Raw genomic sequence first — 27,734 nt, forward strand, 5'->3', positions numbered from 1 at the left:
TGTTGTCGCCAGTGGTCGGCGGAAGGTGCACGTGCCCGTCGACCTGGGACCGGACCGCAGCGACGCACGGATGCACGCCAAGATCGTAGGATCCTACACAGTGCCGTAGGGTACCGCACCGCCACTTCCCAGCAAATTAGGGACACTGTTGCTCCTGGGGTATCGGCGAGGACCATTCGCAACCGTCTCCATGAAGCTGGGCTACGGTCCCGCACACCGTTAGGCCGTCTTCCGCTCACGCCCCAACATCGTGCAGCCCGCCTCCAGTGGTGTTGCGACAGGCGTGAATGGAGGGACGAATGGAGACGTGTCGTCTTCAGCGATGAGAGTCGCTTCTGCCTTGGTGCCAATGATGGTCGTATACGTGTTTGGCGCCGTGCAGGTGAGCGCCACAATCAGGACTGCATACGACCGAGGCACACAGGGCCAACACCCGGCATCATGGTGTGGGGAGCGATCTCCTACACTGGCCGTACACCACTGGTGATCGTCGAGGGGACACTGAATAGTGCACGGTACATCCAAACCATCATCGAACCCATCGTTCTACCATTCCTAGACTGGCAAGGGAACTTGCTGTTCCAACAGGACAATGCACGTCCGCATGTATCCCGTGCTACCCAACGTGCTCTAGAAGGTGTAAGTCAACTACCCTGGCCAGCAAGATCTCCGGATCTGTCCCCCATTGAGCATGTTTGGGACTGGATGAAGCGTCGTCTCACGCGGTCTGCATGTCCAGCACGAACGCTGGTCCAACTGAGGTGCCAGGTGGAAATGGCATGGCAAGCCGTTCCACAGGACTACATCCAGCATCTCTACGATCGTCTCCATGGGAGAATAGCAGCCTGCATTGCTGCGAAAGGTGGATATACGCTGTACTAGTGCCGACATTGTGCATGCTCTGTTGCCTGTGTCTATGTGCCTGTGGTTCTGTCAGTGTGATCATGTGATGTATCTGACCCCAGGAATGTGTCAATAAAGTTTCCCCTTCCTGGGACAATGAATTCACGGTGTTCTTATTTCAATTTCCAGGAGTGTAGTATTAGTTTAACTGATTATATGCATTTACTTAGCTGTTTCTTTTTGTCCCCAAAAGGGAACTTATTTTTTTGTTATTAACATTTGCAATTACTTGAGTGTGTCTGAATTTAACCTTTCTTTTTTTTCAGAGGAAGTCCTTGCATCAAATAAAGCACTCTGGTTTTCTCCAGATGGGAAGAAATTGGCTTATGCAACATTTAATGATAGTTTAACACGTGTCATGACAATTCCATATTACGGATCTCCTGCAAATCTGGAGTTCCAGTACACAAGAGCCGTCAATGTACGATACCCAAAGGTGATTACCAATTTTCCAAAATAGCAGAGCTGCTGTAATCTCATAAATGTAACATTAGTCATTAATTGGGAAATGTTGAGGCACATTTCTTGAAACTTTCATTTTCAGCTTTCCATAAGCTAATGATGGTAGCTGACAATTTCCTAACGCTTTACATGATAATCAAATATTTGCATTACATTTATATGATATCACCACTATCATTACTTATTACAAACTGAAACATGCAGACTATAGTGCCAAGTGTGTTATATATAGTATAACATTCACCTTAGTCTCTCCCAGTTCTCGTAACAGGTGGCTCCCTTTCCTCCTGGGGTCTGAGTGATCTACTGCATTTCTAACATCACTAACCTACATCAGCCCATCCCAATTTCCTTCTCAAGAAAGAAACTAATGGCCACAATAGCTAGGATATTTTCTCATACTTTTACATGTGTACATAATAATGAAGTGAACGTGAAGTCAGGTAGCTCTCTTTAGGTTATGTATACATGGGGTTTTCATTTTAACTGGAGACATTGAAATATCTCAAAAACTACACATTGGATAAAAAAATTATAATTCTAATTTGCTTGTCTCGGCGGGGTACATCCAATGTACCACACTTGACCTGTCGCCCTACCTTGTGCATGAGTGGCAGGGGACAATTTTGAAATATTCAATGGGAATCCCCATTTTTTATGGCAGATCGCAACTCTACGGGAAAATCTATGTACGTTTTGTCTGAAGCATTATCTTCATTTCATCACAGATGGCACTGTAATTGAAGGAATAGAGATGGGTACGCAATCGTAATTTATGACATGCTACTCAATGGCTCTTCAATATCCAATGGCACATGGGTCCCCACCTCTATGCTGCGAGGGTAGGACAGGCCAGTATTTCATAACATCTAATTGGAAGTCCCATTTGCAACATTGTATTCCTCTGACATGTTGAACAGAGGACTACCCAATGCGCCACCATGGCCATGTAGCAAACTACGACGTATTGTAACAGGCAATACATTGCGATCAGAGCTCACGTACCATGCAGACATAGAACAGGTAGCAGCTCTAAACAGTGCAATCCTTGTGTAATGTTCATTGCCTGCATGTCTACCTATCATTCGGAGAACAGACAGGCAAGTGGACAATAAATGTTGCAAACCCAGAAGAGAAAATTGAAATGATCCTGATTTACCGAAAATGTAGGAGAAATGTTGAGGCTGGTGTTGCCTTTTATGCCAAGCATTTCCCAAGGGGAAGCTCCCTCTTGTTCATCCTTTTACAAGGTGGCAAAAAGAAATGAAGCAAATGTGTTACACAAGAAGCTCATGAAAGAGCAGTACTAGCAGCAATGCACCACAACCCAAGGATAAGTGTCTGGAAATTACACAGCAATTCTGGTATGTCCATATGAAGTTTTTGTCACAATACTGCATCATCATAAGTATCATCCTTACCAAGTGTCACTGCATCAAGTACTCCATGGTGTCAATTTCCATAACCGCATAGTGTTTTGTGAAGGGCACATCAACAAAGTCAAACAACCACCACATTTTTTTATAATTAAATGTTTCCCTGAGACATTTAAGTCTCTTTTTATTATCTACAATAACGATCGAAGCAGACTAAATGAATTAAAATTTGTGCTGTGGCTGGGACTTGAACCTGGGTCTTCTTGCTTGCTAGGCAGAAATGTAAGGGAAAAATGAATTGAAGTTTGTGTTGAGGAGGGCACACAGCTTAGGTGGTTCATGCAGCAATGTTGACCATCGTACTGTGATGGTGTAATGGTTAGCATTTCTGCCTAGCAAGCTTTGACCCGGGTTTGAGTCCCAGCCCAGCACAAATTTTAATTAATTTCATCTGCTTAGATCATTACCCCCACATTTGTTGCTGAGGTACTATTTTCCAATGAGTCTACATTCACAAACCATGGTAGTGTTAACTGACATAACATGCATTATTGGAGTACGGACAATCCCCACTGATAATGTCAAGTTGACCATCAACATCCTTGGCCAGTAAATGTATGATGTGGCATCATGGGAAACAAACTCATTGGTCTGTACTTTACTGAAGGCACATTGAATGGAGGCAAATATTGAACATTTTTGGGAGAGGAACTATTGGTACTACTGCACGATGTCACCCTGAATGTTCAACAGCGTATATGGTTTCAGCATCACAGTTGCCCAGTGCATTACACAATTGAAGCACGGGAGCTATTACACTGTGTTTACACTGGTCTGTGGGTTGGCAGAGGTGGCCCTGTTAATTGGTCTACTAGGTCACTGGATTTGGCATCACCAGATTTCTTTCCGTGAGGAAAAGGTGAGGCTTACTAGCAAGTGCCAACAGGCCATGAAGACATGGTCAACCGCATCAGAAATGTCTGTGCTGACATTCCCACAAAAATGCTTATATCCTTTGTGCAGTCATTTGAAAAGTGGATCACTAAGTGTACTGGAGCTGGTGGTAGTACATTTGAACACTTACTCTAATTGGAAAAGCAGAGTAGCATTCACCTCGAGCCATGGCCACAGTGGTGCACTGAGTAGTCTCCTGTTCAATGTGTTGGAGGAACACAACATTGTGAATGAGATTTCCAATTAGAAGTTATGAAATACTGGCCTGTCCTGCCCTTGCAGCATGTGCCATTGGATATTCAAGCCATCACAAATTACGATTGTGCTCTCATTTCTATTCCTCTGATTATGGTGCCATTTGTGGCAAAATGAAGAAAATTATTAAGAGAAAACATGTACATTTTGCTGTAGAATCATAATCTGAAGGGAAAAAAAATATTTCAAAGCTGCCATCCATCCATGTGGTGGGATGATAGGTCAAATATGGTGTCATTGGATGTCCCCATCTGAGACAAACAAATTACAATTATAACTTATTTTGATCCAATGAGTAATATTCAAGACATTTCAATGTCTTCAGTTAAAATGAACAACCTGTATATATGTATTTAATCTGTGTGTGTGTGTGTGTTTGTGTGTGTGTGTGTGTGTGTGTGTGTGTGTGTGTGTGCAAAGTGAAAAAAATTGTTTTTGTTTTGCTGTAAGGGAAAATTGGGCAACAGGACACAGTCATGTTCACATATTGCTAAACTACAAATATATTCAATAGAAACACTGCAGTTAATTGATGCTGCAAACAGCTAGATTGGAAACAAAGCAGGCACATTTTTAAAGTGAATCAGATGAAAACAACAACAGAAGAACTTTCTCAAAGGTACTCAAATGTGTCAAAAAAGTGAATAAGTGGCTTAATTGTTAGTCTCCACATCATTATTAAGGAACAAGTAAACCACTGCAGTCAGAGATAAGCAAATTCTTAAGGTTGGAGAAACACTTCATTGCAGATATTCAAGTTTTAGAAAGATGCCGCCACTATTAAAAGCTTCACCTTCTCCACAAAAACGCTTTAGACATAATAAAGATTAGAGTTTTAGGTCCTAAACTTGACTCCTCATTGCCAGGGCCGATTTTTCAGTAGATACATCATCACAATCAGCCACAGTAGCAGCTGTATGTCTGTATAACAAAACCTCCAGCTCTTCAAGGATTTTGTGTGGTATTTTTACACTTAAAGGCTAATAAATGTACTTCTTAATAATGTTTGTCACCCATCTATACTAATAATAAATCTGTAAAACTGTCATATTTGTCTGTTTGAAAACACATCTCCAAAACTACTAGACAGTCTTTAATAGGGGTTTTCACAGGTAATTTGAGAATAGCTTGGGCACTATGTGGGCTTCATTCCATGAAGACTGAACCATTGGAAAAAAAGATATCACAGTTGAAAGTTTTAGCCATAAAAATTGTGTAAATGTGAAAATAACCCTGTTACATTTTCAGGAGTAACCAGCTGAACTGTTTTCAATGGCATTTGGTATGGAGATAGCTTGGATCCTGAGGATAAACACAGGCTGCTTTATAAAGTGTGTGGTACAGGATACTAATTAATTTCAAGAATAACATGTGAATTAGGAAAAAGATATTTACTCTTTGAAAATCTATTAATTCTTTGACTTTTGATCTTTATCGTATTAGTGACAATGCTTTTCTGGGTTGATATATGTTACTTGATACAATTTGAAGTAATGAATACAATACTTATATACTCTTAATCATGTTTAATCTATACTTCTATAATATTTGTTGCATAATGTACACCTTGTATAACATATAGTTAATTCAATACGATGATTCATAGATGAGCACTCCTGCCCATACCCCTCTATATGCACTGCTTGGCACTGCACATGCATCGTGTGTTAAGACAGCTTAGCTTGAGGGGCAGGGCGGGGGGGGGGGGATTTGGGTGGGGGGGAGGACAGGGAAGGAGGAGGGAAGGGTGCACATACTTACCCAAACAGGCGGAGATGTAAGGGCAGTTGATGTTATCACACGTACAGTAGCTTACTTATTCGTCATCACTCATCATAACAAAACCACTGATATGTGAGTACAGGCATGGGCAATAGCAAGTTAATAATAAGAATGAATTTAGGGTGAACTGTGAAACTCACAGCCACAGTACTAGAACTAAAAGTAAAAGTAATTTCTCTGCATTGGATTCAGAATGGATTATTATATTCTGGTGCAAAAGGTTGATATTTTTTGACAGAAAATGCATTTCTCAATACCCTTTTGACCTTTTTTCACCGAGGGAGTTGATGCAGTGGTAAGGCAATGAACTCATTAATGGTGTACTTCCAGACTGGTTAGAGTCCTTACAGGCAGTACACAAATCAGCATAACTTCCAGCATTTGAAGAACATGACAGTCAATCATTGAAATATTATGCATAACAAAACAGTAACAACAACTTAGATGAACACTCAAAAGTGGACCATTAATCAATCACTCTGAGAAAACCTGAGAGATCACATCAGCAGACTCATAGTCAGGAGGGCGTCATATGGAATCTTCAGCTAGTTATCCAGATTTAGAGTTTTGCTTAACCATTTCAGTGCTGTGGACATATATACATGTCCTCCTCTACTGCTGCACAGGTACTGTGCACATGTATACATGCACCTCTTGGGGTTTCCTACAGTGCTACTGATGTCTGTATGCGTCCTGAACCATGAACTCTCACTGCTGTGGATGAGTTACTTCCATATGTTGGCAAACAAAAAGTTTCAAATATTTATCATACATCACATGTGCCTCAATGTGTGCTGTCATTTGCAAAAAATAAAGAACTTTATTTCAGTACCTTGAACCACTTATGAAATATGATGATTGTCATGGCCAAATAAACCCAGTTGCATGAGACTGTCTGTAGGATATAAAAATCTATCGCTCAAGAACAAAATGGGATATCATTCTATTCTCAGTTTTAAATAAAATTTTGATATATTATCTAGATTTCATACACAGTGATGTATAAGCATAAAATCAACCATGTGCAAAGTTTACACAGTGCATTTTTACCTTTGCAAACTCTTTAAAACAGCATGTAATGCATTACTTAAGTTAATGCAGCACAGTAGCTATACAAATAATACAAAGCAATTCAGTCCTTTATTGAGTGAAGATATCACACTGTAAAATGTGGAAACATCAAATTTTTTCAGCAAATACCTTTCTTAAAATCAGATGATAAGTATTTCACAGTGGCTGGAATGCCATTTCTCAGCCCTGATATCAGCATTTTCTTAACAGTACAGCCACAGCAAAGCTGTGTTCAGCATGGAAAGCAGAGAGCATGTATGTAGCAGTGAAAGAGTTAAAGTGAATTCTGAAATAGATCCAATCAAAGGGCATGGTTGATTCACTTCTCCATTCATACCCATTTTGATTTATTTCAGTCTCTAATGACCTTATTGTTGATGGAATATTAAATCTTAGTCTTCCTTTCCTTTTTTGGTGGCAGCTGGAAGGGCTATGTTGACTCAGACAATCTGCAACTACCTGATCAACTTGGCCTCAATGTACCCATTACGAACAAAAGTACAAAACTCTGGCATTGCAGTGTGTAAATGAGGTTAGTAAAGAAACACCTGAAACAAAAGTTGACTCAGTATCATCATTCTGTCTTTACCAATGTGTGCACAATTTGTCCAAAGCTCAATGTGCATTGTACAAGAGAATGAAAGCAGTCAGGGCCAATAAACATCTCATGTATGGAGTCCTATGAGGTCAGCAAGGAGGTTGGTCAGTCATGTTTTGGATAGCTATTATGTCTTCCATCATTATCAAGGATGAGTTGAGGATTGTACAGCTAGCCTCCACCAGATTTTGATTTCAAAAATGTGCCGTTTCAAATGGATTGCCATTATTTTGGTGATTACTTTGTTTTTGTTTCACAGTAAAGCTTTCCTTCCCTGCTGCCTTGAATACATGTTCGTAGATACACAGATGTTGCAACAATTTTTATCATCATTTTTGTTGTAACGGCGACTGGAACAGTCGCAGGGTAGTAGTTACAGAAACGCGGCGGGACCCGTGGAGCGGCCTGCGAACAACAACACAATTGGCAAGGACAGACACGACTGACGGAGGACCTTATGACGCAACAAGAACAGACAACAGAGTAACGAACCAAAACAAGACAACCATGTCCACTAGAAGAGAAACACGAAGTCAATACGCTGTCGGAGACGATATGTACTGAGACACAACGCAATGTTAGACTGCTGGCTGAGCACGAAGAAGGTGCTTAAGTATGCTATCGGGGGTGCCGCTATTGGCTTCTGGGACCACGTGTTTCACTGTGGCACCCTCACACTAAAAGCGGGCCAGGAGGCATGTGCCGCCACAGCTTACGATGCGCTGGTGCACAGACCTCTATGGGTCTTCAACGTCCATGACGTCTGGCGCGGATTCAAATTCGGCGGCACGCGGTACCAGAATTTTATATAATGAGTGTTAGAAATAGCATAGTATCGTGTTGCAACAAGTATCAGCTGATCGTAGAGTTCAAACTTGTAAGCACTGGGAAAATTTAGATAAGGAAGCAGAATCGAACTATACCAATAAATATTCTCTTACCAGTTTCATTCTGTATTTAAAATAACCCTCAAACAATGATTATTCATTATCTAAGGAAGACTTGTTAACTGATTTACTTTTTGCATTCAGAGAATATTCGAGTGTTCTAGTAAACAGAAGAATTACGTCTTTGAAACATGGATGCCCACTGAAAACTAACAAAAATTTCAGAAATTGAATAAACTGAAGAATTAAGTCTTTGTTATACTTTTATTTTTTAAACAGCTAACTGGTTTTGACTTTACTTCTATCTTTATATTTTAAAAAGGACAGTGATGCACATGGCAATAGATGTAAATGTCATCCATCTATGAGTACACATCAGGTGAATTATTGTTCTTTTTAAGATCTGATGAAAACTCTAAGATAAAAACCAGTTATCTTTTCAAATAAACCAAAATACGACTAAGACTGTGAAATCCTCAGTTTATTTATTTGACACTCCTGCAAAGGTCCAAGTGACCTCATTTCATTTTTTGAAAAAATAATGAGCTGGAACATTATTGCAATCCATAGCATGTAAAGTTTCCATATAGAAAACACTGTTTCATGAAGAAACAGAACATTCAAGTCCCCAAACATAAAACTTATGTTGCATGTGTTCTGTATTTGCTAAATAATATAAAAATCAGTCATTCTCATTGTATTTGTTTTACCTCTTCCAGCCTGGAACGCCAAATCCAACTGTATCATTGACTGTTGTACAACTAGAAGGCTTCAGTGCCTTTGATATACCTCCACCAAAAGAATTGGCAAACAGGTAAAACAGGAAACGGTGTACATGAATGTCATGATAAAATAAACAATATGTTTTGTTAAATTATTTTTTTCTTTCTCTTTGAAACAGTGAGCCAATATTAACAGCTGTGTCCTGGGCTAACAGTAATGAGGTGTCTGCTGTTTGGATGAACAGGGTGCAAAATGAAGCAGCAATAGTTGTATGCAGCACAGTGGATTTCTCTTGTAAAAATGTAAGCTGGCACCAATAATATTTACAGCATTATATAAATTTTGTGTTGTGAACATCAGATTTTTAACATATTTTCATGAAGTTGCTGTGTTACTCTACATTTTTCCTCCTCCCTCATTAAAATTTAATCTACTACAGTGGTTGGCAAGAGAGATGGGAAGAAGAGTTGCATTTGGCACATAAAATAAAAGTGAGGTCAAAAATATGCAATTAAATAATAAGTATAAAATTATCTGCATTGAGGGAAATAGAGATTTTAAAAATAGGAGACATAGGGTACAGTAAAGTAAAGATAGTCATTCAGGCTATGCTTTAAAGGTATAAGACGAATTGGTATACAGTGAACTTAATTCAAATAACTCTTCATTTCTTGGAGGGAGATGAAAAAAGAAGGAAGAAGGTACGTAAAAAGAATAAAAAAGGACAGAAATTCTCACTGAGGGAAGTAACTGAATGTCAATAGTAGAAGAAAGAAAAGAAAAAAAGAAAAACTCTTAAAGCTAAATAAAAGTAAATAATTTCTGCATAATATAGGAACTGCAGTAAACTATTGGGTGAAAACCTGTTATTTGTGTGTGTGTGTGTGTGTGTGTGTGTGTGTGTGTGTGTGTGTGTGTGACAAGTCTGATGCAAACGCAAACTTTTACTTTTACATATATAACAGACTTTATCACAAGTCTGATATAAAATAAAATGACTATGTTAATAGAATATCATACATACAATTAGAGCAATTTATCATACACATGATTGCTACATTATGTTTGATGATTTTACATTATAAGGTTTCAATTCAGTTGGTGAGGAATTAATTTACAGAGTAAAAGCTGCAATCCATCAGAAATGACTTAAGGTCTTTTTGAAAAAAAAACGGGCTTTCTTCCTTTCATACTTTGATGTTGTTACGAACATGATTATACAATTACATACCTCTAAGAAGAACACTTTTCTGATAGGTTGACGTCCTGGTGTAGGAGACATGGATGTTATTGCCATTTCTTGTTCCATGACTGTGCACAGAGCTGTTTTGCTATTATGCATTGAAGATTCCTAAATATTCTTTTGTAAAAACTATCATTTCAAATAAGTACAGGCATGGAGTGTTCAGCATCTTTAATGTTGGGAAAAGAGGGTGGCACAAATATTGTTTCCTTACATTGCATATGATTCTGTTTGTTTTTGGGTTTTGAATATGGCTTGACTACAAGGTGCATTCCCCCAGAATGTTGTTCTATACCTAACTGCTGACTGGAAGTGTGTGTGATATTCTTGTGTTACTGTTTCTCTGTTACAGCTTGAGTTAAGTATCCATACCATGTAACAGACTGATGACAGTTTAGCTGTAAGAACTTTAACATGTGTGTTCCATTTTAGGTCACTCTGCAGATTTATTCCTAGGAATTTCACATCATCAACCAATTTTAAACTTTTGCTATTCATTTTTAGTGAGTGGTCATCTTGTTGCTTAGGGTGGGATATATGAAAAGTTCATGGCTGCCATTTTTTTGGTGATTATGAAAAGTTCATTTTTTTCAAACCAGTGTGTTAGCTCCAGCAATGATGTATCTATAGATATTTGAAGGTCTTCTTGGTTTAATCCTATAATCAAAATACAGGTGACATCATCAAATAAAGTTTTCTGTTTGGCATGGACAGTTTCATTCAGGTCATCTATATACAAACAATATAGGAATGGACATAATGTCAACCCTTGTCACAACCATATTTCACTGTAGCCTTTTCTGATGTGAATGTTCTTGTTCTTGTAACATTTCCAGGGTTTTATCCAGTTTAAGAACAACTTTTGGTTGTTGGTTAGTAAGATATGACCTAAGCCACTCATTTGGAATACCTCTAATTTCCTTTCTTTCCAATTTATATAATATAATAGAGTGATCTGTATTATCAAATGCTCTGGATAGGTTAAAGAAGATTCCAGTAGCCATTTCTTTTTCACCTATAGCTTTTAGGATTGCATGCAGTAATTCATAGACTGCTTTGGTTGTGGATCTTGATTGCCTTAAAACCATGCAGATGATTTGACAGCAAAGAGTTTTTGTTAATAAACTGTAGCAGTCTACTGTAAAAAAGCTTCTGAAAGATCTTTGTTGCAATACTATTCATTTATGTAGAGTTCTGTGTTAGGCATACAGAGTGTTCATGTATATCCTGTTGGCAACTTGCAGGTGGTTTTCTTGAAGTTCAGGAGTCACCAACTCCTTTCCTACTCCTTGTACAAATACATCTTGAGGATTAATGACAAACCTGAATTCTCGTATTTCTTACAACAACTTAATTAATTTTCATAAATAAGATTTATTTTGTCTTTCCTGGAGCCCATACCACCTCCTTTTGAGTTAGCTTCCATCTGGCTGAAGACCATTTCTGTACATCAATAGACGTGTTACCTTTTGCCACAAATTCCACATGAAATATTCCTTGCCCTATATCCTACACATCTGTGGTAATACTTCTATATGGATTACGATTCACTGCCTACAGTAAGTCAGTTCACATAAAAAAGTAGCCACTCTCATTGCTCCAGAAGCATAAAAAAAAATCTGTCTTGCTCTGAACTGCATCAGTCGACCTAACAATCTCAAAATTGTGTTTGAAGATTAATTTCATGATGTATACTATTCTCCCCAACTAACCCACAGAGATTGCCAAACCCTCCTATCATGTTTGACATTTTAGCCAGGCCCCACACCTCCTCAGTCTATTTTCTCATAATTTTACCGAGTGAGGTGGCACAGTGGTTAGCACATTCACATTCGGAAGGATGACAGTTCAATCCCGCATCCAGCCGACCTGATTTAGGTCTTCTGTGATTTCCCTAAATCACTCCAGGCAAATGCCAGGATGGTTCCTTTGAAAGGGCATGGCCAACTTCCTCCCCCGTCCTTCCCTAATCTGATGAGGCTGATGACCTCACTGTCTTGTTGCCTCCCCCACAACAACCCAACCCAACCCTCTCAGAATTTAATGGTTGTGATTGTGAAATTTCCCTCAGCAATGCTTGTGTTATGCGCTCTCCTATTGCTTGTGCCAACCTTATTACATCAAAAAGTATACTAACTAATTACAACCATTGTTTAGATTTGTGTGTTGGCATGACAATCATTAAGCTCTTGGTAAAGATGAATGCTGCATAGAAGGGCACATTTTAAGTTTTTATGTGTTATTTTGGTACAAGTCATTATATCCTTCCTGAAAATATTCACCTTTAAATTTAAACACTATTGCATGCATTTGAACAAATCCTGGTTAAATTTTTTCCACTCTGATGTTGGTATCTTAAAAATATAGTTTTAGAAAGATTCAACAGCTTATGTACTGAAAATTAGTGTCCACTCATGTCTGGTTTGGTGGAAGAAAATGAAGTTTTTAGGCAGTAAATCACATGAATGTGGGCAATGTGACATTTAATTAATATTTTCCTCCTCCAAATAATAAATTGTTTGACATGCTGTGTGACAGTTGGTATCATTATAAAGAAGAACTGAGCAACATTTTCACCCATTTTTCTGGGTTTCATTGATGCTTTTTGGCAGACAAATAGTTGTGCCCCATTCAGCATTAAGTGTTCTTTGATCCTCTAAAACAATAGTTGTGACATGACAGTGTAAACAACCCTTTTTGGTGGTTTCAGTTTATCACAGAACCCCCCAAAAGTCATTGCTGTTTAGTGTCTGCCTCATAAGAATAAATCAAATATTCGTCTCCAGTTATAATGTTGTATTGCATTTCCTTGCTCAAATTTATTGAGAACTTTGTTCGTCAGCTGACTTGAGCCTGTCTTTTGTGCTTTCATCAAATTGTGTGGAATCTGTTAGGAACAGATCTTTTTTGCAGCTAAATTTTCATGCAAAATGGAATGTACTGTACCTTCGATATGCCTAAGGATGTTTTATCTCAAAGAAAGTCCCATACACATCCTCTTCAGTAGTACTGCACACAGTGCCCGTGTTTCTATTTTGAACAAAAATTGATCTGGTTGGTCTTCACAAAATTCATCTTTGCCATCTCATGACAACCAATTGTAAATAATATTTTCTGAAGATGATTAATTAACAAAAGCAATTTGTTGTTGAGGTAAGCCTGTATGAATATCATAAACAATTATCCAATGAAAACCTTTAGCTGAAATTCCATTTTTTCATAACACTGTTTCTTTAAATTCTCGCTGAAAGCAAACAATGAGGCTTCTTTCTGAGCTACAGTTGTTTTAACTATTAGAAATTTTAAAACAATGGCAGTGTCATGTCACACTAGTACCATCTAGTCTTCATTTCCAAAAACTTAAGAGTATCCTCCTAGTGATAGATAATCTTTAGTGGTAATGCAAATACAGTTGCAGATAATAAGCTGTAGAGCTACATCTCAGTTTTGCTATATCATGTCGGAAATTTTGATCCTTCCTGGTAGCACCAGTCTCGCAGAACTTTTCAGATAATAGTCTTATGTACAGTATGTATCTGGTTCCCATGTCCACCTGGCTTCAACTTGCACAAATCCTTTTTCTACACTTCTCTCTTCCATATTTTGTGATTTCTGTTGTTTTTCTTTGGTTTTTGTCTCTTTAAGTTCACTTGTTTCTACTTTTTACTACTGTATATTTGTCTCATGTTGTTGTTGTTGTTGTTGTGATCCTCAGACTGAAGACTAACTTGTTCCATGCTAGTCTAGCCTGTAAGCCTCTTTGTCTCTGCATATGTACTCAGATCATATGCATTTGAACTAACCTTCTTACTGTGTCAATGCCTAGGCCTCTCTATACTTTTTTTTTACTGAGATGTTGGCCAGAGATGGTGGTCATGTGCGTATAAGTGTGTGTGTGTGTGTGTGTGTGTGTATGTGTGTGTGTGTGAGTGAGAGAGAGAGAGAGAGAGAGAGAGAGAGAGAGAGAGAGACTGCAGTGGATGAAGGCGTTTTGGCAAAGAGCTCCCATGTTTAGCAGTCTCTTTTTTGTGCCTTTCTGTGACTAAACATCTCCTCTATGTTGTGAGTCGCTATTTATGCTTTTCGTAACATTGTCATTATTCCATTGTGGATTTACCATTGTTTGAAAGATGATATTAATTTAAAAGCTAAAGCTTTCTTCAACTCAGACTGAATTTTAATACCACAGTGCCTTGCTAGGTATTGTTCTATTGGATACAGTTTGCTTTTGCCTCCCTCTGCTCTTCCAACTGCCTTATCCAGCTTGTTACATGCGGACCATACATGTGGAATTTGAACCATGGTGCAACCTAAAATTTTTCACACATACAAAGCATTAGCAGAGTTGAAATAAGCAATAAGTAAATTAAAGAACCCTAAGACTGTCAAAGGACTGAATCTTGGATCTTCATATTTTTTTTATTCTTGACATTTACCCACTTACACACTGTAAGCAAACAGGTGAATATTTGACCCATACCTAAAAATTCCTCAGTTCTATTTGGTGAGTGAAGTCATGAATTGATTTATCTGTACATATAATTGTCTTCTGTTTTTGAATAATAAAAATCTGTAAATTCGAAAGTTAGGATCTCTTTCCAAATTTTGTACATGTGTTATGTACTACTTCATCTTTCTTTACAATATTTTATGTTTGCTAGTACAGTCATTCATTCATTCTCACTTCATCTGAACTGCTGCTGTGATGGAACAATGCATTTATATTGCATTATACATATTAATAACACAATGTTTTCTTTGTTTCAGATATTAGAAATAAAAGAACCTAAAGGATGGATAGATCTTTTTGTGCCACCTAAATTTTCTGATAATGGTGATAAAATGATTATAATATTGCCACAAGAGGAAGATGAGAAAAATGGTGCCTTTCGCCACATAACTTTAGTAGACAGAAATTTTGTTCCTCCTAAAATGACAGCCCTAACTACAGGAAAATTTGTGGTAACGGAAATTCTGGCTTGGGACACAACAACAAGAACCATGTAAGATTTTTATCATTTACATTACTTGATACAAGTCATCATATTGTGTCAGGCTATTCTCTCTCTCTCTCTCTCTCTCTCTATCTCTCTATCTCTCCTTTTTAAGAAAAAGAATCATTATGCTAAATCGCAGTGAAATACAGAATGGTTCATTGATGATATAAATTATTAATTCCTCCACCACCTGACAAGTGGAGTCAGTGTTTGTCTCTCTATACTGTCTCATTCTTTCTCGCACACACACACACACACACACACACACAAAGTTACATATTAATGACCTTATAGACAAAATTAATTGTTGGAAACAAGTATGTCATTTTCTTTGCTGACACTGTATAGCAATTTGTTGTTTTTCATCTAGGTATGTTTTGTACATATATCACTGAATAAATTAATAACTGAATAAACTGTGTTCCTGGAAACAGAGTCTACATGAATTTAATTCATCAGAGCCAATTTTCTAATCTCCCAAAGGATTAATTGGTGTCAATATCCAATATTAACAGTAACCTCAGACTTTTGCAGATGATGCAGTTATCTACAATAAAGTACTGTCTGAATAAAGTTGCACAAATATTTAGTTGGACTCTGACAACATTTCAGTTTGGTGCAGGGACTAGTAAATTGCTTTTAACGTTCATAATTATAAAATTGTGCATTTCACAGAACGAAAAAAAAATTGTTTTATGATTACACTATCAGTGAGTCACAACTGTAATCAGTCAACTCATAGAAATACCTGGGTGTAATGATTTGTAGGGATATGAAATGGAAAGATCACATAGGTTAAGACATAGGTAAATCGGGTGGCATGCTTTTGTCCATTGATAGAATACTAGGAAAATGGAAACAGTGTACAAAGGAGATTGCTTACAAAACATTCATGCAACCTATCGGAAATTATTGCTCAAGTGTGTGGGACCCATACAAAATAGGACTAACAGGGGATAGTGAACATACAGGAAGAAGGGCAGCATGAATGATCACAGGTTTGTTTGACTTACGGGGGAGTGTCACAAAGGTGCTGAAGAAAACAAACTGGCAAACACTCGAAATTAAATGCAAACTATCCCAAGGAACCCTAATTACAAAGTTTCAAGAACCAGGTTTATATGATGAATCTAGGAATAGACTATAAGATTAGACTAATTGCAGCATGCACAGAGGGGTTGAAACTATTCTTACCACATTCCATATGTGAATGAGGCAGGAAGAAATCCCAATAACTGATACAATGGGAAGTAGCTCTGCTATGCAGTTCACAGTGATTTGCAGAGTATGGATGTATGTGTAGATGTAAATAATTCATGTCACCTAGAACACAAGATCAGAAATGTAATGAAAAAGAATAAGTGTAAATAAAACAAAAATTATTACAGGCCAGTTCATCAATATAAATGTCTGATTAGTACTGAAAAAAGAGATATGGTTAAAAGTGCAGTGATAGAAAACTCAAACAAACCATGTGGATCTAACAATATCTGCCAAAGAAAATGATTTCATATAGTGCTATATTGAAAGAATCAGTAGGGCAGTGAAATAAGATTTTAAGGGAACTTTTCCTTTCCATCATGAGTGAAACTTAGCTGATCTCCCAGCACAAGCACAAGTAACTAGCTAAGCTATTGTGTTATATATAAGAAATTAAGCATAAAATTGAGTTGTCTACTTTTTCTTTGTAAATTTAAACTTTAAGCCAATGTAGTTGCAGCACACAGGAACAGTGGAGACTTTCTGGCAACAAACATACCTGAACTCTTCAATTCAGTGGCTGTAATGAAGGGCCCTCACCACGAGAGTATTATGGCATCATTCATTATTAGTATTTAATAAAAATTTAAGAACAGGAGGAAGGTATTTATGCTTAAGAAGTGCAAAAACAAAGTAACTGAAAATCTCCTGAGAATTGCACAGAAAAATAGCAGCTCTGAGAAGTAGTTACTGGATGATTTATGGTTTAAATTCAGAAACGTTGTAGAACACATATGAGGAAGGTTCCTGACATAGAAGATAGTAAAAGTGGGGAAAACCCATCATTGATAGGCCCCTATATCTCTAATGACCTAATTGCAAGACACTGAACCCTAAACTTCCATCCTTCCTTTTCAAAGACAATAATTTCTTTGAGGGAGGTGGGAGGGAGGAGGAGCACTTCCCCTGCTCTTTGCTGGGTACTCCCCTGAAACAAAGTTGTAAAATCCTCATTCAGCTAATTTTTCATCAATCATTCATAAATGCAGGACCTTTATGAAGAAAGATTAGCAAAAGAGATAGAGAAGACGCAAGATGACCTGTGAACTTCATTGTTGGTTTGAGTAATCTGTGCAAGAATATCACAGGTACATTCAACAAACTCCAGTGAATAAACTACAAGAAAGGCACTGTGTGTCGTGTTAATGTTAGTCTTAAAATTCTAAGGGCCCACATTCCAGAACAAGTAAAAAAAAAAAAAAAAAAAAAAAAAAAACAATATTGTCATCTGTCTCATGTAATGACCCTGAGGCCAAAATTAGATTAATACAGACATGAGGTACCAATGATATTTCTTCCTGCACACCAGTTGCAAATGGATAAGGAAGGGGGAAAATTTATTCAGTTACACCATTTACCTTTCTGGCTTGTGGAGCACAGATATATATGTAGATGTAGAAATGCAGAAACATCTGTTGTCACTGACTAGACTTGGATACTGATGGAGCGCAATAATCATCAAATTGTAAGTTACACTTCAGTGTCAATGAGTGTGAATCATTTCAGTTTCTTGGATTTGAAATAACTTGAAAAAATGAAGAAGATGGACAAGCGAGTCTCTCTTTGAAGAAAGCATAACATGTCATAAAGTCTGCTTTTCTCTCAATTTTTCATTTTTGTGCAGATAACTACCAAATAATGAGAAGCTAACAGTAGACAATAGTTACTGCCACATTGTAAATTTCCACAACTGAGTACCTATCCAAGAATATAAGAGAGACTGAAGATATACTAATGGCAATATTCTCAAAGGCTGCTGAGAGAATAATTAAAAATTATGAGTTACAAGGCCTAGTTAGATAAACAAAAACAGATTTTAGTGTTTTACAACAACACAAAGTACTGCCTGCCAAACAACAGTAATTTAAAATCACATTGGTTACATTCTGAATGCCCAACATTTTCAACATATTATCTAACTGTCAGTGTCTTTAAATTATCTGGATCATCTTCTAGAGGGAAAAAGGACCACAAAGAAAGCAGTTGTCAAAAAGTCTTTGACCAACTCCTTCAATTCAGACACCAATAACTACAAAAATAAGGCAGTATTACTGAATTCAAATCTTATTAGGAGTTGTGTTACATAAAAGAATGATGCCTGTTGTTCAACATCTTACTAGCAAATCTAACATTTAATGTGAAAGTACTTAAAACAGTAATAATTGCAGTATTAGCAATACAGAATAATTCACATTTGAAAGGGAGTCTTTTATTTTCATTTTTGCAGCTTTTATCTGGCAAATCAAGAGGAAGATCCTGGAGTTTCACATCTGTACAGTGTCTCAGACAGCACAGAATCAAAAGAACTGCCAAAGTGTTTATCGTGCAATGCTAAAACGAGAGATGGCAATGAATTATGCTTGTACAACAAGGCAGCATTTAGCAAGAAAAATTCATACTACATGTTAAATTGTGCTGGTCCTGACATTCCAGAAGCTAGCATTTACAGCAAGGTTTGTGTCTGTGCCTTTGAAATATTATTATTCTTTTTGAAATATCTACTTGAATATAAACAATCTAACTGGAGCAGGCATATACAAATTAATGATATAATATACATATTCATCCACTATCTGCTGTCTTTAAATAGCTCTTAAACTCTTCTATCTATGTGATTGTTAAATAATGTCACTTTATTATTCTTATTTTTTGCTGTTTTCATTTCAGTACTTCCATGTGCTCATAATTTGAGCAGTGTCTTCACTTTTTTTTATATAAAAGAAATGAACATGTTTTAAATACATTCCCTATTACTTTAAAATATACTGTTGTCAACATACACAGTACTGATCATACAATCAAGGTTTTTATGGTCATTTGGATTAGCTCCTGGCAAATTTTCCAAGTCATATGGCCATTGTCCTCGGAACTTTTTCGTTTCCGATGTTTCATCCAGATCTGTGTTGGGCATCTTCAAAGGTGCTCCTGGTTCCAGTACGTCTTGCCAACTGGTGTGTCAAATGTTGGAGGATGTATTGTAAATACTGTGGGAAACGCATTTTGTAGAAGCTTACTCAGGACTGGCGGAGGTAATTCGCCTCAAAGATAAAACTTAACTGTTATACTGTCATCTGTCAAAGATAAAATGTAGCTATCAATTCTATAGAATTACTATCCATGTATCACTAGTTTCATGGCTTCTACTTTCTGTTAAAATTATCCTCATGTTTATATATTTTGATGGCTTCTCTGTATAGCCATGGATAATAGTATGTCATTGAAGATAAAATTGTGATTTTGGAAAACTTCACTTTATGATTTCCCTGCTGAAGAGCAGCTGATTTCTCTACTTTCCCAAGTTGGTGAAGACTTTTGTGTTCCTTCAGCCGTATATTCATGCTTTCCTTGATAGTTCCAGTGTAGACCTTACCACAAGTGCATAGAATTTTATGTACTCCACTTGCCAGCAGAGGAGGTCATTTATCCTTTACAGATCTGAGTGCTTCCCAGAACCCATGAAACATAGTAATACATGGACAACAGCTCTACACATTTGTTACATAAGTTTCATCTTTGACAGATGAGAGTTTGATAGATTAGTTTTATTTCTGACAATGATTATCTTGGCCAATCACATGTAAACTTCTATCATACCCCTTTTTCACAGTACTTATGTTGCTCTCTGATGTCTGACCTGTCGGTCAGTAAGACGCAATGGAACCAGGAGCAACTCTGAAGATGTCCAACGCAGCTCTGGACAAAATTTCAGGAATGAAAAAGTTTCCTGGACCACAACCATAAGACCCGTAATATCCATCAGCAGCTAATACACAGTAATATCAACAAAAAACATTGCCTATTTGATGCACAGCCAAGGCAACCTGCTAGAATGTATTTAAGAAGAGGATTATTGAAATGTCTATAAAGAAAAGCCATATTTTCATCTTTTGTAAATTTGTTGTTTCAGCCCATTCAAAGTTTTTGTCTACACTATATTTAATGTTTTTGGTCTCAAACAATATTAGTAGTGATAGCAGTAACAATTCATCAAGCAAAATTACAAATATAATTTATATTTGTGCTATGTAAAAAAAGATATTCTTATTAGTGGCTACTTTGGGAATGTACGTTTAACCACAAAAATGCTGAAAAAATAAGTTATTTTCACCCAAATTCTTCCAAGTATGTGACCATTTCATGATGTTAACCACTTCAACATTTTGGTCACTGGTGGTCTCAATCAGTGGACTAAAGCTTATATTGAAAACTGTCTATAAACTTGAGTAAAAATTTCTCGGTGTACATGCCGCGTCAAATCAGGATAAATCTCCGAGCTTTCGACCACTGCCTCCATGGTCTTCGTCAGGGCTAAAACTGACTGTCGTGAACTAGCGAGGTTCCCACTTTTATATGCCAATGACGGCTTCTTATTGGCTGGAATACGTCAGCGATATGGCGCGTAGCGAGGTGGTGCCCTCTACTTCCATAGATGTAGTTGCTATCCCGCGTTGCTTGCAGCGCCATCCCTTAAATCAGGAGGTAAAGTGCGAGAAGTTTTTCTCTGCGATTTTTCTTTATCCAGTGCACTCTTCCAAGTGTTGCTGAGTGCATAGCCGTTGTCTCTGTTAAAGTTATTATCGCTAAGTCTAATTTCGACTGCTTCTCGGATCACAGAGTCCCAGTAATTCGATGTGTGGGCTATTACTCTGGTTTCTTCAAATAAAATCTTATGCTTGTTAAGCAGGCTATGTTCAGCCACCGCTGATTTTTCCAAATACCTGTATTTCAGGTGGCGTTGGTGCTCGATGCAGCGGTCGGCAACGGTTCTTACAGACTGGCCCACGTAATTCTTGCCGCATTCGCAAGGAATAGTATAAATTCCCGGCACTCTTAAGCCGAGACTGTCTTTGACTGGTCTCAACATTTCCTTAATTTTCATAGGTGGTCGGAAAACTGGTTTTATTCCTTGCCTCTTCAGGACTCTGGCTATCTTGCTCGTTGTAGCACCGCAAAAAGGAAGCCGCGCTATGTGTTGGTCCTCTTCTTGTATGTGGCCGGCATCGTGTCTTACTTTCTTGGACAATACTGATTTAATTTCACCGGCAGAATAACCATTCCTCTTGAAAACAGTCGTCAAATGGTTGATCTCGGGACCGAGGTGGTCCTTGTCGGAAATAGTCCTGGCTCTGTGTACTAAAGTATTCAGCATAGCTCTCTTCTGAGACGGATGATGGAAGCTATGGCTATGCAGATATAAGTCTGTATGGGTTGGCTTCCTGTACACAGAATGGCCCAGTCGTCCATCCGGCTTTCGCTCTACCAACACATCTAAAAAAGGTAACTTCCCTTCCTTCTCTAACTCCAATGTGAATTTTATGTTTGGATGTACACCATTCAAATGTTCGACGAACTGCTGCAGCGTGTCACTGCCGTGTGGCCAGATTAAAAAAGTATCGTCGACGTATCTGTAGAAGCATGATGGGCGGAGGTGAGCACTGCTCAGGGCTCGTTCCTCGCCCATCATGCTTCTACAGATACGTCGACGATACTTTTTTAATCTGGCCACACGGCAGTGACACGCTGCAGCAGTTCGTCGAACATTTGAATGGTGTACATCCAAACATAAAATTCACATTGGAGTTAGAGAAGGAAGGGAAGTTACCTTTTTTAGATGTGTTGGTAGAGCGAAAGCCGGATGGACGACTGGGCCATTCTGTGTACAGGAAGCCAACCCATACAGACTTATATCTGCATAGCCATAGCTTCCATCATCCGTCTCAGAAGAGAGCTATGCTGAATACTTTAGTACACAGAGCCAGGACTATTTCCGACAAGGACCACCTCGGTCCCGAGATCAACCATTTGACGACTGTTTTCAAGAGGAATGGTTATTCTGCCGGTGAAATTAAATCAGTATTGTCCAAGAAAGTAAGACACGATGCCGGCCACATACAAGAAGAGGACCAACACATAGCGCGGCTTCCTTTTTGCGGTGCTACAACGAGCAAGATAGCCAGAGTCCTGAAGAGGCAAGGAATAAAACCAGTTTTCCGACCACCTATGAAAATTAAGGAAATGTTGAGACCAGTCAAAGACAGTCTCGGCTTAAGAGTGCCGGGAATTTATACTATTCCTTGCGAATGCGGCAAGAATTACGTGGGCCAGTCTGTAAGAACCGTTGCCGACCGCTGCATCGAGCACCAACGCCACCTGAAATACAGGTATTTGGAAAAATCAGCGGTGGCTGAACATAGCCTGCTTAACAAGCATAAGATTTTATTTGAAGAAACCAGAGTAATAGCCCACACATCGAATTACTGGGACTCTGTGATCCGAGAAGCAGTCGAAATTAGACTTAGCGATAATAACTTTAACAGAGACAACGGCTATGCACTCAGCAACACTTGGAAGAGTGCACTGGATAAAGAAAAATCGCAGAGAAAAACTTCTCGCACTTTACCTCCTGATTTAAGGGATGGCGCTGCAAGCAACGCGGGATAGCAACTACATCTATGGAAGTAGAGGGCACCACCTCGCTACGCGCCATATCGCTGACGTATTCCAGCCAATAAGAAGCCGTCATTGGCATATAAAAGTGGGAACCTCGCTAGTTCACGACAGTCAGTTTTAGCCCTGACGAAGACCATGGAGGCAGTGGTCGAAAGCTCGGAGATTTATCCTGATTTGACGCGGCATGTACACCGAGAAATTTTTACTCAGGAAATACGTCGCGAAAGACTTCGTAGCCACATGTCTATAAACTTGTTGGAAAATACATCCATTTATTTAACTTTAAAAAATAATTTCTAATACACTCAATGAAACCACTCATAAAATACATATTTATGATTTTTTTATCAGAATTATTTGTTGGGTTAAATAGTCATTTACTGAGTAAAAACATGGTTCAAGTAGATTTTTTTTTATATTCTACCTTAAATCTGTTTTCATCTTCTAACTTTCTGATGTCGGCTGGCAGTATGTTGTAGAGTTTTGTACCAATATGGCTCACATGCCTTTGTGTGTGTGTTCTTTTTGTTTGCTGAGTATGGAGTGCTGTGCTATTTCGAGCATTGTAGTTATGCAAGTTGGCATTTGTCTGAAAATCTGCAAGGTGGGCCTTAACATATAAAACTCATTTGTGTATATATAAGGAAGGTATTGTTAGAACTTTAAGCCTGTTGAATAAGGGTTTGCATTGTGTCTGTGGATGACTGTGTGCTATTATTCAGATAGCCCTCTTCTGTAACAGAAAGATTTGTTTTAGACAGCAAGTGATGGAACCCCAGAATATTATTCCGTATGTTGCAAGAGACTGAAAATAGCCAAAATATGCCATCCTGGCACCCTCTGCAGTACAAACATTTGCAGTAAACCTATGAGCAAAACAAGCTGAGTTAAGTTCTGGACAAGTTTCATTACATGATCATTAAAATTAATATTTTCATCTACATGAATCCCCAGCAATTTTGTTGATGCCACTCTGTCTGTGGCCTTGTCGCCCAACAACAGATCAAGATTTACATTTTGACACATTTCCCCAAACTGCATATAATTTGTTTTATTTGCATTTAATGTCAACCAGTTTGCACTGAACCAAGTATGGACATTCTTAATTACTTGATCAGTAGTTGTTTGCAGCATTTGCTTTGGTGCGCCTATTATCACACTAGTGTCATCTGCGAATAGTATGGACTTTGCTACTCTATCTGAGGTGTGAAAGCCATTTATGGAGACAAGGAACAATAAGGGACCTAGAATACTGCCTTGCGGTACTCTATTTCCACATTTTTGCAGCTGACGCTAAATTTATTTTGTGGTTGGAGTAGTCCTACAATCCGTATTCTGTTTTGTAGGTATGATTCAAACCGCTTTTTCCCTGTCCCATGAATACTTCCAGTTTTTCTAAAAGAATGCCATGATTGACAGTGTCAAATGCTTTGGAGAGATCTAAATTTATTCCTAATACGCTGTTGCCTTTTTCTAGATTTTTGATTATTTGTTCAGTGTAGCACATAAGAGGGTGTATGTCAACTTTGAAGCTACTGCAATCAAAAAGTTAACATACATTTTTCGTTAATATTTTGAGATGTTGTAGTAATGAAAGAACAAAATTCATTAATCTTCATCCTTAGTGAATAGTTTTATATGCCTTTCAAACTAGAAAAAGGTGCTGTTACATTGCTGAGGACTGATCATTGCACAGTACCCATACAATGAAGAAAACAGCTATAAGTCTTGTCTAGCTGGGCTGTTATTTTTCAAGTTACAAGTTCATCCTCACTCATCTTGTTTCTTGTTTTGTAATCTTCTGGGAACATTACAGTAATGAAATCAAATTTCAGAACATGTAATACATTGTATTCCATTTTAATAATATACTTACACCCTGAGACACAATATGTCATTTGCCCATATGTGAATGAATGCAATATCCACAAAGAAGGGTGGTGCTATGTTTAAGACACTGGATTCACATTTGGGAGGATGATGGTTCAAATCGTTGTTCAGCCCTCCAGATTTAACTTTTCTATAGTTTTCCTAAATTTCTGGCAAATACCAAGATGTTTCCTTTGAATAGGACATGGCCAATTTTCTTTGTTACTCAACTCCACTCTGAGTCTATGCTCTACTTCTAACAGCCTAGTTGTTGACAATATAGTAGCCTGAACCTTCCTTCCAGCCTTCTTCTTTTCCTTCAAACTTCTCATAATCTTCTAAATGTAGTAAAGCTATATGAACCTTATACATACTGCCAGCATGTTAAAATAAAGACACAGTTATGTACCGGTAGAGTCATAAATTATTTACATAAATGTCTTTTATATGTCTCGGGCATTAAACAGCAACATATAAACTATCATGAGATCAAGAAACAGACTGGTATCCACTACAATATCACGTGATTCAGTGAATTAAACATTATGCCAGTTCAGTCAAATTAATTCTATATATTATATTATAATATATCAGTGAATTAATCACATGTGAACTCTCTGACATTTGTTATCTTTGCTGCTGTAATAATTTAAGTTCAGCGTGTTTCCTTTTTAGCTTCTTTTAACAAACATTCTTGCGTGCATTTGTAGAGAACAAAAAGTTGATTCTGTACATTCTAAAGCTAATGCAATTATTTATGTGGATTAACTAGAAGCCCACATAATTGGTTACCCTATCTAAGAACTTTCATGCCTGTCCACGAACGGCAATTTTGACAAACAGCAGAAATACAGATGAAGACAATAAGCAATGAATGGCAAATTATTCCATGCTATTGCTGGTGAAATTAGCAAATGCCATGATGACATAAATATTTTGTAGCTTGTTGTACTGTCAAATATGAACATGAAGCCCATGCAGTACAACAAAAACAGCATTAATTCTGCCTTCCCCACATATCACAGCACAGTGAACATTTTTCCCAAGAGAGAAGCAGCTGAGATAAGTACTCTCAGGCCACAACAATGTGTAATGAAAAGCCCTATAACAGAGCCGAAGCAATCCATCTGTCAGTTTCAGCAGTTTGCCTCCAATTATGGGCACCACTATTTAAGCCCACCCAACAGCAAGTATGGTTTACAGTAATGGAGAACATATTTTGGTAGCAATGTATGATAAATAACCATGAACAATGCAACTTCATGACAAGTAATTTGGACCAGCAAAACATAAGAGTGGTCCCCTTGCAAGCCCGGGAGTTAGAATAGGCCCAAGGTATTCCTGCTTGTCATAAGAGCTGACTAAAAGGAGTCTCACACCTTTCGACCTTTATGTGATGGTCCCTGTAGGGTTTGACCTCCATTTTTCAAAACTTTCCCAAAGAGTGAGCCAACTGGGGAAGGGCGCCTTACATGATGCATAGTGTCCATCGTGCATTGAGATATTTAGCCCACTTCCTTGTCGAGGCATTGCAATCCCGCTCATCCTCCATCTCTTGGGTGAGGACACCTTCCTGGTTGAATTATCCTCCACTCACTGTGCAGTGTCATTTTCTGTTCCAACAATGGCCATGGAATTCTTTGCACCTCATATTCAGCACGATATCCAGTCCATTGTGGTAGACCTTCCATGTACCCTGTTGGTTGTAGCCCCCTGACAACACAAGGGTCACTCTGTTAATATCTGCGCTGTTAACTCCCCATGTATGCCAAGGAGTAGATTCCCGTCACCCTGGGGCATTGGGACTCCCAGCAATGGCCATCCTGCCAGGTAGCCTTTGCTGCAGCCGGGTGGCACCCATGGGGAGGGCCCCTGGTCGGAGTGGGTGGCATCAGGGCAGATGATGCAAGATGAAGCATACCATGTCATCACTTGCTGGTGATCTAACACCAGCAGTCTCTAAGCATTCCAAGTCTCAGTACAATGTAAGGAAGTATGATCCCAAATCTTTCCCCTCCCTGGCCACACCATGTGACGAACGACAGTCTAAGGATGGCAGCGAACCTTATTCACCCCAGTACCTCGTATGTATGAGAACTGATGGGGACTCCTTTGTTTTCATGAAACCACAGTTTTTTGTACAGGACAAGTTTGGGGAAGTGGAGAGCTTGTCCAAAATGCACTCTGGGCCAGTCTTGATAAAAACAGTATCCTCTGCCCAGTCACGGATTTTACTCACTTGTAACAAGTTGGGAGATGTTTCTGTTACCATCAAGCCACATAAGAGGTTAAATATGGTACAGGGTATTATCTTCCACAGGGACCTTCTTTTGCAGTCTGATGACGAGCTGCACACCAATTTAGAAGGGCAAGGTGCTCATTTCGTGCAGTGCATCCATTGGGGTCTAAGGGATAATTAGGTTGCCACTGGTGCCTTCATCTTAGCTTTTGAGGGTGACACCTTACCTGAGAAGGTCAAGGTGATCATTTACCATTGTGATGTCAAGCCATATATCCCTCCCCCGATGCGAAGCTTTAAGTGCAGGAAGTTCAGCCATATGTCGTCCTGCTGTACTTCCAGTGTCATATGTCGAGACTGTGGACGTCCATCACATCCCAATAATCCACGTGCCCCACCTCTCATCTGTGTCAACTGCAGAGAGCATCATTCCACTTTGCTCACCAGACTGCAGGATTTTACAGGAAGAGAGGAAAATCATGGAATACAAGGCCCGAGCCAACTGACCTACACTGAGGGTAAGAGAAAATATGAGTGCCTGCATCCTGTACCTATGACCTCCTCATACACCGCCGCTATGAGAACAGTTGTTGCCTCATCACAGTCGGCTCTCAAAGCCTCCTTGATGGTGGGGGGTTACCCTCCATGTTGCTCCCCCCACACCA

At 38.5% G+C, this 27,734-nt stretch overlaps 1 protein-coding gene across 5 annotated transcripts in view; it reads left to right on the forward strand.

The window, feature by feature from the left end:
* LOC126190922 (venom dipeptidyl peptidase 4-like) overlaps positions 1-27,734 on the forward strand; it is a 605,109-nt gene that overhangs the window by 555,808 nt on the left and 21,567 nt on the right. For all 5 annotated transcript variants that reach the window (XM_049931557.1, XM_049931559.1, XM_049931556.1 and 2 more), the window contains exons 7-11: positions 1,170-1,339; positions 9,008-9,102; positions 9,190-9,313; positions 15,022-15,257; positions 18,739-18,964. In XM_049931557.1, coding sequence (XP_049787514.1) covers positions 1,170-1,339; positions 9,008-9,102; positions 9,190-9,313; positions 15,022-15,257; positions 18,739-18,964 — 851 coding nt within the window. The remainder of the gene's footprint in view (positions 1-1,169; positions 1,340-9,007; positions 9,103-9,189; positions 9,314-15,021; positions 15,258-18,738; positions 18,965-27,734) is intronic.

The sequence above is a fragment of the Schistocerca cancellata genome, chromosome 6 (assembly GCF_023864275.1).
Source record: "Schistocerca cancellata isolate TAMUIC-IGC-003103 chromosome 6, iqSchCanc2.1, whole genome shotgun sequence".
In the NCBI taxonomy this organism is placed as follows: Eukaryota; Metazoa; Arthropoda; class Insecta; order Orthoptera; family Acrididae; genus Schistocerca; species Schistocerca cancellata.